This window comes from Schistocerca serialis, chromosome 10 (genome assembly GCF_023864345.2).
Source record: "Schistocerca serialis cubense isolate TAMUIC-IGC-003099 chromosome 10, iqSchSeri2.2, whole genome shotgun sequence".
Taxonomy (NCBI): Eukaryota; Metazoa; Arthropoda; class Insecta; order Orthoptera; family Acrididae; genus Schistocerca; species Schistocerca serialis.
Window position 1 is genome coordinate 205,351,961 of NC_064647.1, and position 13,483 is coordinate 205,365,443.

The 13,483-nt window shown below is 40.1% G+C and overlaps 1 protein-coding gene across 1 annotated transcript in view; it reads right to left on the bottom strand.

Moving 5' to 3' along the window:
• Positions 1-940: 940 nt before the first annotated feature.
• Positions 941-13,483, bottom strand: part of LOC126424891 (serine/threonine-protein kinase PAK mbt) — a 113,394-nt gene continuing 100,851 nt past the window's right edge. Inside the window, exons 8-9 of the mRNA XM_050087723.1 lie at positions 11,362-11,477; positions 941-2,556 (exon numbers count right to left, since the gene is read on the bottom strand). Coding sequence (XP_049943680.1) covers positions 2,395-2,556; positions 11,362-11,477 — 278 coding nt within the window. The 3' untranslated portion in view covers positions 941-2,394. The remainder of the gene's footprint in view (positions 2,557-11,361; positions 11,478-13,483) is intronic.

Here is a 13,483-nt window from a genome sequence, read left to right on the forward strand (position 1 = left end):
GCCAAATGACTTCTGTTAAATATGACAAAAATTAACTCTTCTTAATAGACACAATGTCTGAGATAATATAATTTATCAAGGCCAAACCTAAATGAATCAGTGTCTGAAGAATTCAACAACAAGTAAATTTAATTTTAAAATTAAACAGGTATTAGCTCCAAGCCTAGCAAAATATGACACCAATGAGGTATGGAAAGTTATGGCAGAATATAAACAACTTAGCGCTCTCTCTCTCTCCCTCTCCCTCTCTCTCTCTCTCTCTCTCTCTCTCTCTCTCTCTCTCTCTCACACACACACACACACACACACACACACACACACACACCTGTATGGCTACACTGTACCAGCCAAATACACAATGCCAAGACTGCAGTTCAGCAGACAGACTGTGGTAAGGGGTGGCGATTGTTGACGGATGGCATGGGTGAGGTGAGAAAAGTGGCAGGTAGCAGGAAGAAGGATTGGCAAGAGTGACTAATGGCTTGAAGGGTGATAGCAGTTGTGCAAGATAGTAATGTGGGAGAGAGGGGCAGCAGGTGCACAGGATAGGAAAGCAACACACAGGATTTGGAACTGTTGAGTTTGTACACTGCATGATGATACGGGGAAAAAGGATTTCAGGGAGGAGGAGGTTGGGGGGGGGTGGGGGGGGGGGGGGGGGTGACGGGACAGAGGAAGATGAGGCTTTGGGAAAGAGGGTATGGGTGCAGGCACCTGTTGCTTCTCCTTCCCACATTCCTATGCCATATGCCTGCTGTTACCCTCCCAGCCATCTGCCACCCTTCCCCCACATGCCCTCCTCCTCCCAATCATTTTCTCGGCTGTATACGTGTGTGTGTGTGTGTGTGTGTGTGAGGAGGGGGGGGGGGGGGTGACGCAGTGTGCACAGGGGTATGTATGTTTATGTATGTATTTGTCTGAAAGCTTTAGTCTTCCTTATGTGCCTGTCAGCAAATACAACACCATCCAGATGTAATGAGAACAGCCCCGATAAGCTAAATTCAAATAACCAATCAACTGACATGCTGCAACATGAAGACAACAATACATTTTCATGAATGACTGACATCTAACCCCCAGTCTCTCTCATCTTGCGCTTTCTGTGACTTCCCTACACCATTCTATTGGAACATAAGGAAGGTTTCCCACTGCCATGGCAGTGCTTAACTGCTACAAAAATATCATCTTAACTCATTGTAAGCAAAGGCCACTGAGATACTTCATTTTATCCTTTCATTAGGAAATACACATTTTGTTTACCATACACCTTAAAGACTGTACAACTATACAAAGCTAGATGAGTTGCAACAAATTTCAATCAATTAATTACTAAATGGGAAGAATTTACTGTACCACACACAAATCATTGTGAATGAGCTTCTAGTAATTAAAAGAACTCTGTCACAGCTGCCTTAGAGCATTGTTTCCTATTTGCTGCACACAACTTGATAAATAAACCTTTCACAATCAAGCAAAGATGATGAACATATGAAAATTTCCACATGGATTTTTCACCTAATGAACATATATTTCCAGTCCAGCATACATGTTTCACTCCACACTTGAGTGTATGCTGCAATGAAACTTCCCGAGAGAATAAAAGTGTGTGCTGGACCAGATCTTTTCACCCAGATCATTGGCTTTCACAGGAATTCTTCTACTGAAGTCTGCAAAATGCAAAACTACAGTTGGAGTCCTGGGTGGCACACAGTTTTAGTCCCTTGGGAAGTTCGATATCACTGTTACTGCTTAATGCTGAATGTTCTTGAAGAGAGATAAACTTAACTATTTTCTTGTAAATACATTCAAGAACTTGCATTAGATACCAGCAAACAAAAATACATTTTTATTTCCATCCTTCGATCCAATCTTTGGAAAGCTTTAATAACACCTACATACATAAAGGTAGATTCTTGTTGTTACTAATGCAGTATCCTATGTACCTCTCAAAAAGTCTCATTTACTGCTACTCCCTAATAAAAATATTATATAAAATTCCGGGTGCTACAGTACACAATAAGTACATTTGCAACATCTGTATCTAGAAATTTTGCCCACATAATTCCACATTTACTGGGCAATAAGCATTAGCTGAGGTAAATACAAGCTCAATACCCTTAACAGCAACATATGGAGACTAAACACTATACACAGGCAGATCTCACCACAGTATCAATAAGTTCCTCAAAATGATGATGAAGACATAAACGCACAAGCTGCCGAATCCACGAATATAGTTTCCCACTTTGTGTTCAACCAGACCCGTGTTAAAAAGGATCACTTTGTGATCATTTTGTGGTAAAATTAGGTAGATGTGCACTGGAATGGCACAAACAGGCACTTGACTGTGTAACATACACTACTCGGGTTACTGCGGGAGGTCGGCTTCTGCGACTAGCAGCTGCTGTGGCGTGAGCCTCTCATGAGCGGCACCAGGAGTGCCGGGGAGCCCGCCTGCCTCAGGAAAGGGTGCTGCAGCAGCTCCGCCGCTGTCGCCCTCTGCGCAGGATCTCGGACAAGCATCCTCTCCAAGAATCCCTGCAGCCTCGGTGATACCTGCAATAATGGTGCACGAGTACAGGACAAAAATTCCCTTATTCTTTTTTCACTAGTGGTAGTGCAGCAATACAGGCCACACAAGATGAGTGATGCGTATCCCTACATCATCTGGCTAATGAATAATACTCGCAACCAATAGTTACCAATTTAAATAAAAATCAATGTTTCTTTGAATGTTTATCCTCAATGCATTCCTAAACCATTCATCTGACTGTGACAGAACTTTGGTGATTTGTTCTCCATATGACACACCACCCCCCCCCCCCCCCCCAAAAAAAAAGTATTACAAATAGTTCAGGAGATATGGTATCATAGAGAATGAGATGTCAGCACACAAAAATACCCAGATTTATGAATCCACTATTTGCGAATGACAGTACTTAGTGACTGGCAAAAAAAAATTGACATAATTTGTAATTTGAAATCTTTACAAAAAATTTTCTCATTGACGTCCCTCCCCACACACAAAATGATGAAAAGTAAAGGTTATCGCTTACAACATTTTTGCTGTATTTTCCGTAAAACTACTACATCAGGCATGATGTTTTAATGTATTACTTTGTAATGGCTAACTTTATTTGCAACATGTTTTGCATATGGTATTCACATATGTCACTAAGAGTGCTGGCAAATTTATGTCATTGTACAACATACGGTTCAGGTGATATGACATCATAAACATTAAGGTGCGTGAGAAACTGCTGTGCCAGGTATAACATTTTGTTTTATTACTTCTTTACTACTGAAGTTATTCACAATATGTTTCACATGCATGTATATTTTTTAAAGTATATTAAACCATGGGTGTATTTCAATGCAACGCTGTGTCAAGATTTCAAATCAATCAGTCAGAACTTTCCAAGATTTGCCATTAGGAACATTTACGTTTTCTATTCAGTTGTTCTTAAAAGCAACTCTTGGAAAATTCTTGACTTACTGATTTAAAATTTTGACACAACTTTGCATTCTGTAATGAATCAAGGTGAGTTATAAATAATCTGACTGAATTCTTGAATTTTTCAGGCATGCCGCCACACTTGTTGATATTTAAAATTGGCGTGCCTCTCATTCTACTCAGAAATATCAGTCCACCAGAGCTCTGCAACGGTACCAGGCTTGCAGTGAAAAAGATAACGAATAATATTATCGAAGCTACAATCTTAAAAGGAATTTTTAAAGGAGAAGATGTACTATTACCACACACCCCAACGATTTCAACAGATATGCCATTTGAGTTCAAATGCTTGCAGTTTCCAGTGCAACTCACATTTGCCACCACCAACATAGCGCAGGGACAATCACTACAAGAAGTGACCTAAATTTGAAAAGTCCATGCTTCGTACATGGAGAACTGTTCGTGGCTTGCTCTTACATTGGGAAACGTCTGACTTATTCACGTAGGCACCAGACAGAAAAATCAAAAATATTGTGTGTTCAAAAGCACTTCAATAAACAGATTATAAAACAAAACACTTTTTTTCTTTCTATCGCAATGCAACACACGCCAATTACAGCTAGTTTATACGAGGTCTGTTCAGAAAATTGCAGAACTTCGTTTACAAAACTTTTCTCTGCTTACCTTTTACTTATTGTACATGGTCTCCTTCAAAATACTTTCCTCCACGATTGATACACCACTTTCACCACCATTTCCAACTCCTGACGCCTCTTGCTGGATCGTACAAAGTGCTGTCTGCGAATTTTCTTTTATCTCATCCTTTCAATGGGGTTTTCAACTTTGGAAACAAGAAAAAGTCTGCTGGGACCAGGTGTGGAGAGTGTGGAGGATGAGGTAGAACAGTGATTTCATTTTTTGTGCAAGAGTCGCAACCAGCAGGGATGAATGCGCAGGTGCGGTATTGTGATGCAAGAGCCATGAATTGTGTTAACACATCTCAGGCCATTTCCTTCTCACATTCTCTTGCAGCTTCGCAACACATGTCGAGTAGTACCATCTATTAACAGTTTGTTCCACTGACAGGAATTCATAATGAATTTATCCTTCAAAGTCAAAGAAAAGTATCAGTATGGCTTTGACATTTGACCTGACCTGACAAGCTTTTTTTAGTGTTGGAGAATCTTTCCTGACCCATTGTGAAGTCTGAATCTTTGTCTTAACATCAAAACCACAGAACCATGTCTCAAGACCAGTCATAATTCTCTTAAGGAACTCTTGTTCTCCTTTGCATGATACAAAAGCTCTTCACAGATAGCAAGGCAAGGGTTTTTCTGGTCTTGACTCATGAGCTGTGAGACAAACTTGGCAGCAACATGATGTATTCCAAGATGCTGTGTCAGGATTTCATGACACGATCCAACTGAAATGCTACATTCGTCTGTAATCTCTCGGACAGTCAATCTTTGACTGGCACATAAAATTTCATTGACATTCCTAACAAAAACAGTTGGTAGATGTCGAATGGCATCCTGAACGAAGGTCATCTTTAACTTCCACAAGACCATTTTTAAATTGTGTGAATCATTCGTACCATTGAATATGGCTTAAGCACTCACCATCATCATCTGCATCATTTGGTGTGTGTCTGTAACAGTTTTCTCAAGTTTCTAGCAAAATTTAATGCAGACGCATTGCTATCCTAACTCTGCCATCTAGAAATTCGCAATCTGTGTGACACAATGTTCTACTCAATACTGCACTGAACAATAACTAACAGACATACAACAATGGAACTTCCGGCAATTACACGTTAAACAGAGGCATGTGCAGGGATGCCAACCGCATTTCGCTTCGACACGCCATTGACACAAAATTATGAATGTTCTGGAATTTTTTGAACAAACCGTGTATAATAAAACTACCTATTTGGCTTGGCTTCGCAGGAGTAGCATTAAGTGTCTATAGCCCGATGGCTTGTCTGGTGTAACGGTAATTTTGTTTATGGACCATTGCATAGAATTAGGCTCAAAATTCATAGAGTGATGTTGGGTAACTGAATACCACCACTTTCATATAACTGAAATGATGTAAACAGTGCATGTGAAAGAGAAAGCAACATGCCTGATGTAGATACATAACTAGTGACAGCACTCCTCTAGTAAATCTCATTCTGCACTGACCCATTATTCTGACTCATTGCCACAACTCTTTGTCACATACTCCTTATTGTAGACCCTCTTGCCCTGCCACAGAAAGAACTACATCTGCATCTTGGTTTGATTTGCAGAAAACCAAAAATTGAGTCATCCGCTGTGCTGTTGAACTCTGAAGTTAAAGCAACTCACTGCGGATTATTCAAATAACGTGCAGTGAATTATGAGAGCAAATTGCGATTCCCTTTCAAAGTCTTCTGTTGTCATCTGCAAGGAATTTCTGAACACAATATCATTCCCTATTTTTAAGGAAAGAAGATCATGCCCATATCTGTTAGTTCCTTATGAAGCTCACAAATCCATCAATGTTTATGAGCAATGCTGCTATTTTTCCACTGGTGCAGTTTATTGTGCAGTTACACAGAGCGGTGTTTCCAAGTGTTTCTGCCATTCACTGTTAGATGGCAATGGCATCGTTTTCACAGCATCAGATGTCTAACTCAACATAGTTCAGCCAATCTGTATGAAAATCCCTATAGTAGTTCCTGACATTAACCCAAACCAACAGACAGCAGTGCAGCAAGCGATTCTATTTATAAACGAGGTCTATTCAAAAAATTCCGGAACATTTGTAATTCCACACCAATGCTGTGTTGGAGTGAAACGTTATTGGCATCTCTGTACACAGTTGTGTTTAATATGTAACTGTCGGAATTTTCATTGCTGTGTGTCTGTTAGTTATTGTTCAGTTCTGTACTGAGTAGAATGATGTGTCACACAGTTTACAAATTTCGAGTTGGCAGAGTTAGAGAAGCAATGCATCCACATTAAATTTTGGTTGAAACTCAAGAAAACCTTTACAGAGACACATCAAATGATGCAGGAAGCCCACAGTAATGTAGCCACACTCAGGGTTATGAACATTTCACATGGCTCACTTGTGTCTACAACTACCCTCGTTCAGGATTCCCTTCAACATCTTCCAACAATGATCATGTCAGGAACATTAATGAAATTGTGCTTGCCAATCAGAGACTGACTGTCTAAGACATTGCAGAAGAATGTAACATTTCAGTTGGATCATGTCATGAAATCCTGACACAGAATCTTGGAATACATCATGTTGCTACGTTGCTGCCAAATTCATCTCACGGTTCATGAGTCAATACTAGAAAGGCCTTCGCCTTGCCATCTGTGAAGAGGTTTTGGATTACACAAAAATAAAAACAAGATGTTCCTTAAGAGAATAATAACTGGTGATGGGACGTGTTTCTACAGTTATGATGTTGATGCCAAGGTTTAATCTTCACAATTAGTTGGGAGAGGTTCTCCAAGACCTAAAAAAAGCTCATCAGGTGAGATCAAATGTCAAAGCCATGCTGATAGTTTCTTTTTCTTTTAAGGATTCATGCCACAGGGACAAACTGTTAATTGATAGTACTTTCGGGATGTGTTGCAACACGTGCATGAAAATGTGAGAAGGAAATGACCTGAAACATGTTGACACAATTCATGGCTCTTGCATCAAAATAACATATCCGCACATTCACCCCTGTTGGTATGTGACTCTTGCACAAAAATCGAAATCACTGTGCTGCCTCATCCTCCATAGTCTCCAGACCTGGCTCCAGCAGACTTGTTTTATTTCCTAAATTGAAAACCCTGTTGAAAGGACGAAGATTTGCAACGACAGACGAGATAAAAGAAAATTCGCAGATGGCGCTTTACAGGTTTCCAGCAAGAGGCATACCAAGACTGATTGCAGAAATGGAAACATCGTTGGGAGTGGTTTATCAATTGTGGAGGTGAGTATTTTGAAGGAGACCATGCACAATAAATAAAAGGTAAGCGTAGAACAATTTTGTGGACAAAGTTCTGGAATTTTTTGAACAGACCTCGTATATATAAAGGATACAAAAAAGAAACGTAAAATAACATACCAAATATAAAGGTACAGATATTGTGAATTACTTTCACTTTTATTTTTGCACATGGTGAGCTTTATCATGAGATGACACATGCCTCCATCAAGAGAAGGTGATTGCAGTGACTCTGTGAGAGGAAATACCTGCTCGGAGGGATAAAGATTATTCCGCAGATTGCTATTTACCCCTGCAGATGCACAGCTTTCCAAACCACTGTTATATTAGCAGTAGAATGTTGTAAAAGACAGAAAATGAAGTTTTTACAGAGTACTATTATTCAGTATACTGAATGATGAATGTAGTCATGTAATGTGGTTAATGTAATGAGTAACGATGAGAGAACATATGATTTGTTAAGTCAACTCTCATGTCACAAGTTAGTAACAGAAAAGTGGTGTAGTAATTCTGGGTTCTGAAGTAATTATAATGAAGTTGTAGTAGTAGTTCGAGAGAACAAAACTGACAATCTCTACAAACAGCTCACAAGAAAAAAAGGCATTCATTCAATGTACGTTAGAATACTGCTGGCAATCAAAACTGGAAAACCAAATGGAACAGCAAATAACGAATATTGTGCCTGTACTTATAGTAGGGAAAAAACTGTAGTTTTACACATACTGGCAGTAACAATGATATCTAATGTGCCTGAGCAACATCAGGTAGGTATTTACATTTTTTTTCAATGTGTTTATGTTAGATTTATTTCCAGATAGTCGCACAATTTTGTTTGTTTTCTGTTTCACATGGAGTTTCTTGACAATATAGCATCATACTTCTCTCTGAACAACGTGCTTTGCAGTGCAGGCCACCACCACATTTTAGCCAATGGCTGCAAGAAGATGGGATCTGCTTTGCCAAGAACCTCTCAGTGCTTCATTACTATAATTAAAAATAAATGAAATGATGCTTCATAATGGAGCCTGTGATTGATACAATGAAAGGTTTAGTATCCATTATGAATCAGTTGATGGCAGATGTGGTCGTTTCACGCTGTGAATATTTGCATGTATGCAGCCAGTGAGGAAATTAGCAACGTATCTCGCAACAAAATCATTGATATGAAGAGTTCATTAGAGAAAAATATGTGGGATTTCTGTGTATTTTATTTCAAGAACACAAAATATTCCAGGTCCCTGTGTTTGAAATTAATGAAATACCACACAAATGCAAATGTTACATACACTGACAGAAAATATTATTCTCAGATATCTCCGAATTGAGAGTGTATTGTCATTGAACAATAGTCATCTCTGACTAAATAACTACAAACAACTACAGCTTAGGTCTTCGTGGCAAACGAATCTGTTCCAGTCCTGAATCCCTGAACCATTACACCAATAACCTGAAAACAGCTTTGGTATCACGCAACTACCCTCCCGACCTGGTACAGAAGCAAATACCTAGAGCCACTTCCTCATCCCCTCAAACTCAGAACCTCCCACAGAAGAACCCCAAAAGTGCCCCACTTGTGACAGCATACTTTCCGGGACTGGATCAGACTCTGAATGTGGCTCTCCAGCAGGGATACGACTTCCTCAAATCCTGCCCTGAAATGAGATCCATCCTTCATGAAATCCATCCCACTCCGCCAAGAGCGTCTTTCCGCTGTCCACCTAACCTTCGTAACCTCTTTGTTCATCCCTATGAAATCCCCAAACCACCTTCCCTACCCTCTGGCTCCTATCCTTGTAACTGCCCCCGGTGTAAAACCTGTCCCATGCACCCTCCCACCACCACCTACTCAAGTCCTGTAACCCAGAAAGTGTACACGATCAAAGGCAGAGCCCCGTGTGAAAGCACCCATGTGATTTACCAACTGACATGCCTACACTGTGAAGCCTTCTATGTGGGAATGACCAGCAACAAACTGCCCATTCGTATGAACAGACACAGGCAGACAGTGTTTGTTGGTAATGAGGTCACCCTGTGGCTAAACATGCCTTGGTGCACAGCCAGCACATCTTGGCACAGTGTTACACCGTCCGGGTTATCTGGATACTTCCCACTGACACCAACCTATCAGAATTCCAGAGATGGGAACTTGCCCTTCAATATATTCTCTCTTCACATTACCCACCAGGCCTCAACCTCCGCTAATTTCAAGTTGCCGCCCTTCATACCTTACCTGTCATTCAACATCTTTGCCTCTGTACTTCCGCCTCGACTGACATCTCTGCCCAACCTCTTTGCATTTACACATGTCTGCCTGTGTCTGTATATGTGCAGATGGATATGTGTGTGTGTGTGTGTGTGTGTGTGCGCGCGCACAAGTGCATACCTGTCCTTTTTTCCCCCTAAGGTAAGTCTTTCCGCTCCCGGGATTGGAATGACTCCTTACCCTCTCCCTTAAAACCCACATCCTTTCACCTTTCCCTCTCCTTCCCTCTTTCCTGATGAAGCAACCTTGGGTTGTGAAAGCTTGAATATTTGTGTGTGTGTTTGTGTGTTTTTTATTGTGTCTATCAACATACCAGCACTTCCTCATTTGGTAAGTTACAGCATCTTTGTTTTTTACATAAATTATTTAATTGGATAGATAAAAAAAGCTAATCACTAAGTGGCAGCAGAACACTCACATTAAAGACAGTTGTCCAACAATCAGTCTTTCCTTCTCATCCCATACAGTAAGTCCCCCTGACCTGGAGTTCTGGGTGACTTTCCCGAAATCTACCGCTTTTCCTAGACCTCTCCAGTCCTTTTCCTTCACCCCTCTTCCTTCCCCTTCAACCCTTCTGCCTGAAGGAGGAGCCACTGGCTCTGAAAGCTTGACAATTACAACCGTCTTTTATGCGTGTGTTCTGCCGCCACTTGGTGAGTACATTTTTTATCTATTTAATGACATAAATAATTACAAAGTTTGATTCTACAAGTGCAATTAATTAATCCTGTGCTCTATTAAGAATTGTCAACCAGACCTGCATATTTATGAGAAGAATGTGTCAATAGTACTGGAGAGCTAATATTTTTACGAATACAAAAACACAATAATATAATTACAAAACAGTTTCAGATATGTGGTTTTTCTTCGAATTTCCTACAAGTCCGATGCGTATAAATTTACAAATGCTGCAAGAAGCACCAAAATCAATTTTGAGAGAAACATCAAAATATAAAATTAAATTTGCAGATTATTTGAGGGTACACAAGATGTGAAGTTCAGTATACACAGAGTTGTAACTTTGATTGTGTCAATGACTCTCATCCAGCCGAGCACCAAGCTGAACTGAGCTCAGATGACATGTGGGTATGTCATTTCATGCTGCATCAACTCTACAGCAGATTTCTTGGCTTCGGTATTAGCTGCTGACAAGTGATGCATGCCAGGATCTCAGCAACCTGTGACCAGATGTTTCCAATGGGTTAGATGTCTGTACAACATCCCAGCCAGCACAACAGAAGGATGCCCTATGTATCAAGCTAGGTCAACATGCAATCTTGCAGTATATTGTTGAAAGATAACATCATGGAGACATCAAAGACAAGGGTACACGTCAGATATGTAATGGCTGCTTGCTAAACCACCATCTATGTGAACCAGATGACCATCCCCCATCCCCCCCCCCCCCAACCACGATGTGAAGCCATTTTAGCTGATGACCATGAATATCCTATTTGAAACTGCTGAATCTGTGATGCTGGGCACTGCAAATAATTAGTGTACTTGAAGAACAAGAAGAAGAAGAAGAAGAAGAAGAATGTCACCAAGGATCATGACTGGCTGGTCACTAAACTTACAGTCACAGTATCAGTTAAAATATCTCCATTGTTAAAGGGGAAAACTAAAAATATGCCTAGGTACAAAGCTAGAATACACCAACAAACTTACCTTGTGAGTGTTCTTCAGTTTTGGAGGAGGCATATCCCTTATTCGGCGCATTGCTTGCAGTGGTGGTTCATTGAAGAAAGGAGGTTCACCATCAACCATCTCTATCACCATAATACCTAGGACAACAACAGGCTAAGATTTAAATACTGAAACAAGGTTTATTCCCAATATTTGTTTAATCTGTTAGAATCCTGTTTTGCCTGAAATGATTTAGGGAAACCAAGGAAACATTAAACCAGGGTAACCGGATGGATATCTGCAAATTGCTACTACGTACTGTAAGTGCAGTCTCAGAACTGCTAAGCCATCTCACAATGTATTAGGTGTACCCAGTCAATGTAGACCAAAAAAAGGCTGATTGGTCAAAAAATATGTGTAGTTACAAATTTCTGCACAGGGTGTATGGTGGGTGGAGGGGAAGGATATTTAGAGATAACTTTTTTTTATGTTTTTCTCACATAACTTGAAATCCACAGTTTCTAGCAAAAATGTTTTCCAGTAGAAAATTAAACTATGTAAATTTTCCTACAAAAAATGTGAGGGGAAAAAAAGAAAGAGGGGAGGGATGAAAAATCTCAGATTATTAAAAATATTGTTTTCAACAATATAAAATTAATGTTTATCTTTAAATGAAGTTAGTTAAAAACAAGTATTAAATATGTGCACCACATCTAAGTGCAATAGAGCTGTATTAAGGGATAAATTGTGCCATGGAGGTGTAACAGGATGAAGGAGGGGACGTGTCATGTACAAGTATGAGGAACAAACTTTCATATAGACGACATAGTAATAAGTATACGTGGCGCAAAGAAACAACTGAAAGACTTGAAAGTAAATAAATCATCAGGTCCAGATGGAATCCTAGTTCAATTTTACACAGAGTACTCTCTAGCATTGGCCCCTTACTTAGCTTCCATTTATTGTGAATCTCTCACACAGCACAAAGTCCCAAGTGACTGGAAAAAAGCGCAGATACCTCCAGTCTATAAGAGAGGTAAAAGAATGGACCACAAAATTACAGACCAATATTTATAAGTTCTGTTTGCTGCAGAATCCTTGAACATATTGTCCCTTCAAATATAACAAACTTTCTTGAGACAGAGAAGCTTACGTGCACGAATCAGCACGGTTTCAGAAAGCATCGGTCATGCAAAACTCAGCTTGCCCTTTTCTCACTATATACTGAGCACTATGGATGATGGGCAACAAGCTGATTCCATACTTCTAGATTTCCAGAAAGCATTTGATACGGTGCCCCATTGCAGGCTCTTAATGAAGGTAAGAACATATGGAATAAGTTCACAGATATGTGAGTGACTCGAAGAATTCTTAAATAATTGAATCCAATACATTGTCCTCGACGGCGAATGTTCATCAGAGACAAGGGTATCATCGAGAGTGCCTCAGAGAAGTGTGACAGGACAGCTGTTTCTTGCTATATACATAAATGATATGGCTGACAGGATGTACAGCAATCTGCAATTGTTTGCTGATGATGCCGTGGTGTACCGTAAGGTGTCAAATTTGAGTGACTGATACAAGACGACTTAAATAAAATTTCCAGTTAGTGTGAGGAATGGCAGGTAACCCTAAATGTGGAAAAGTGTAAGTTAATGTGGGCGAGTAGGAAGATCAAACCTGTAATGTTTGGATACAGTATTACTAGTGTCCTGCTTAACACAATCAAATAATTTAAATACCTTCAAAGCAATATGAGGTGGAACTGCGAGAACTGTGGTAGGGGAGGTAAATTGTCGACTTGGTTTTATTGGGAGAATTTTAGGAGAGAGTGGTTCACCAGGAGACTGCATATAGGACACTGGTGCGACCTATTCTCGAGTACTGCTTGTGTGTTTGGGATCCGTAACAGGTGAGACTGAAGGAAGACATCGAAGCAATTCAGAGGGGGGCTGGTAGATTTGTTATCAGTAGGTTCAAACAACACGTAAGTGTTACTAAGAGGCTTTGGGAACTCGTAAGGGAATCCCTGGAGGGTAGGCAATATTCTTTTCCAGAAAAATTATTGAGAAAATTTAGAGAAACGCCATTTGAAGCTGCTGCCGAACGATTCTACCGCCGCCCACATACAATGCACATAGGGACCATGAAGATAAGGTACAGG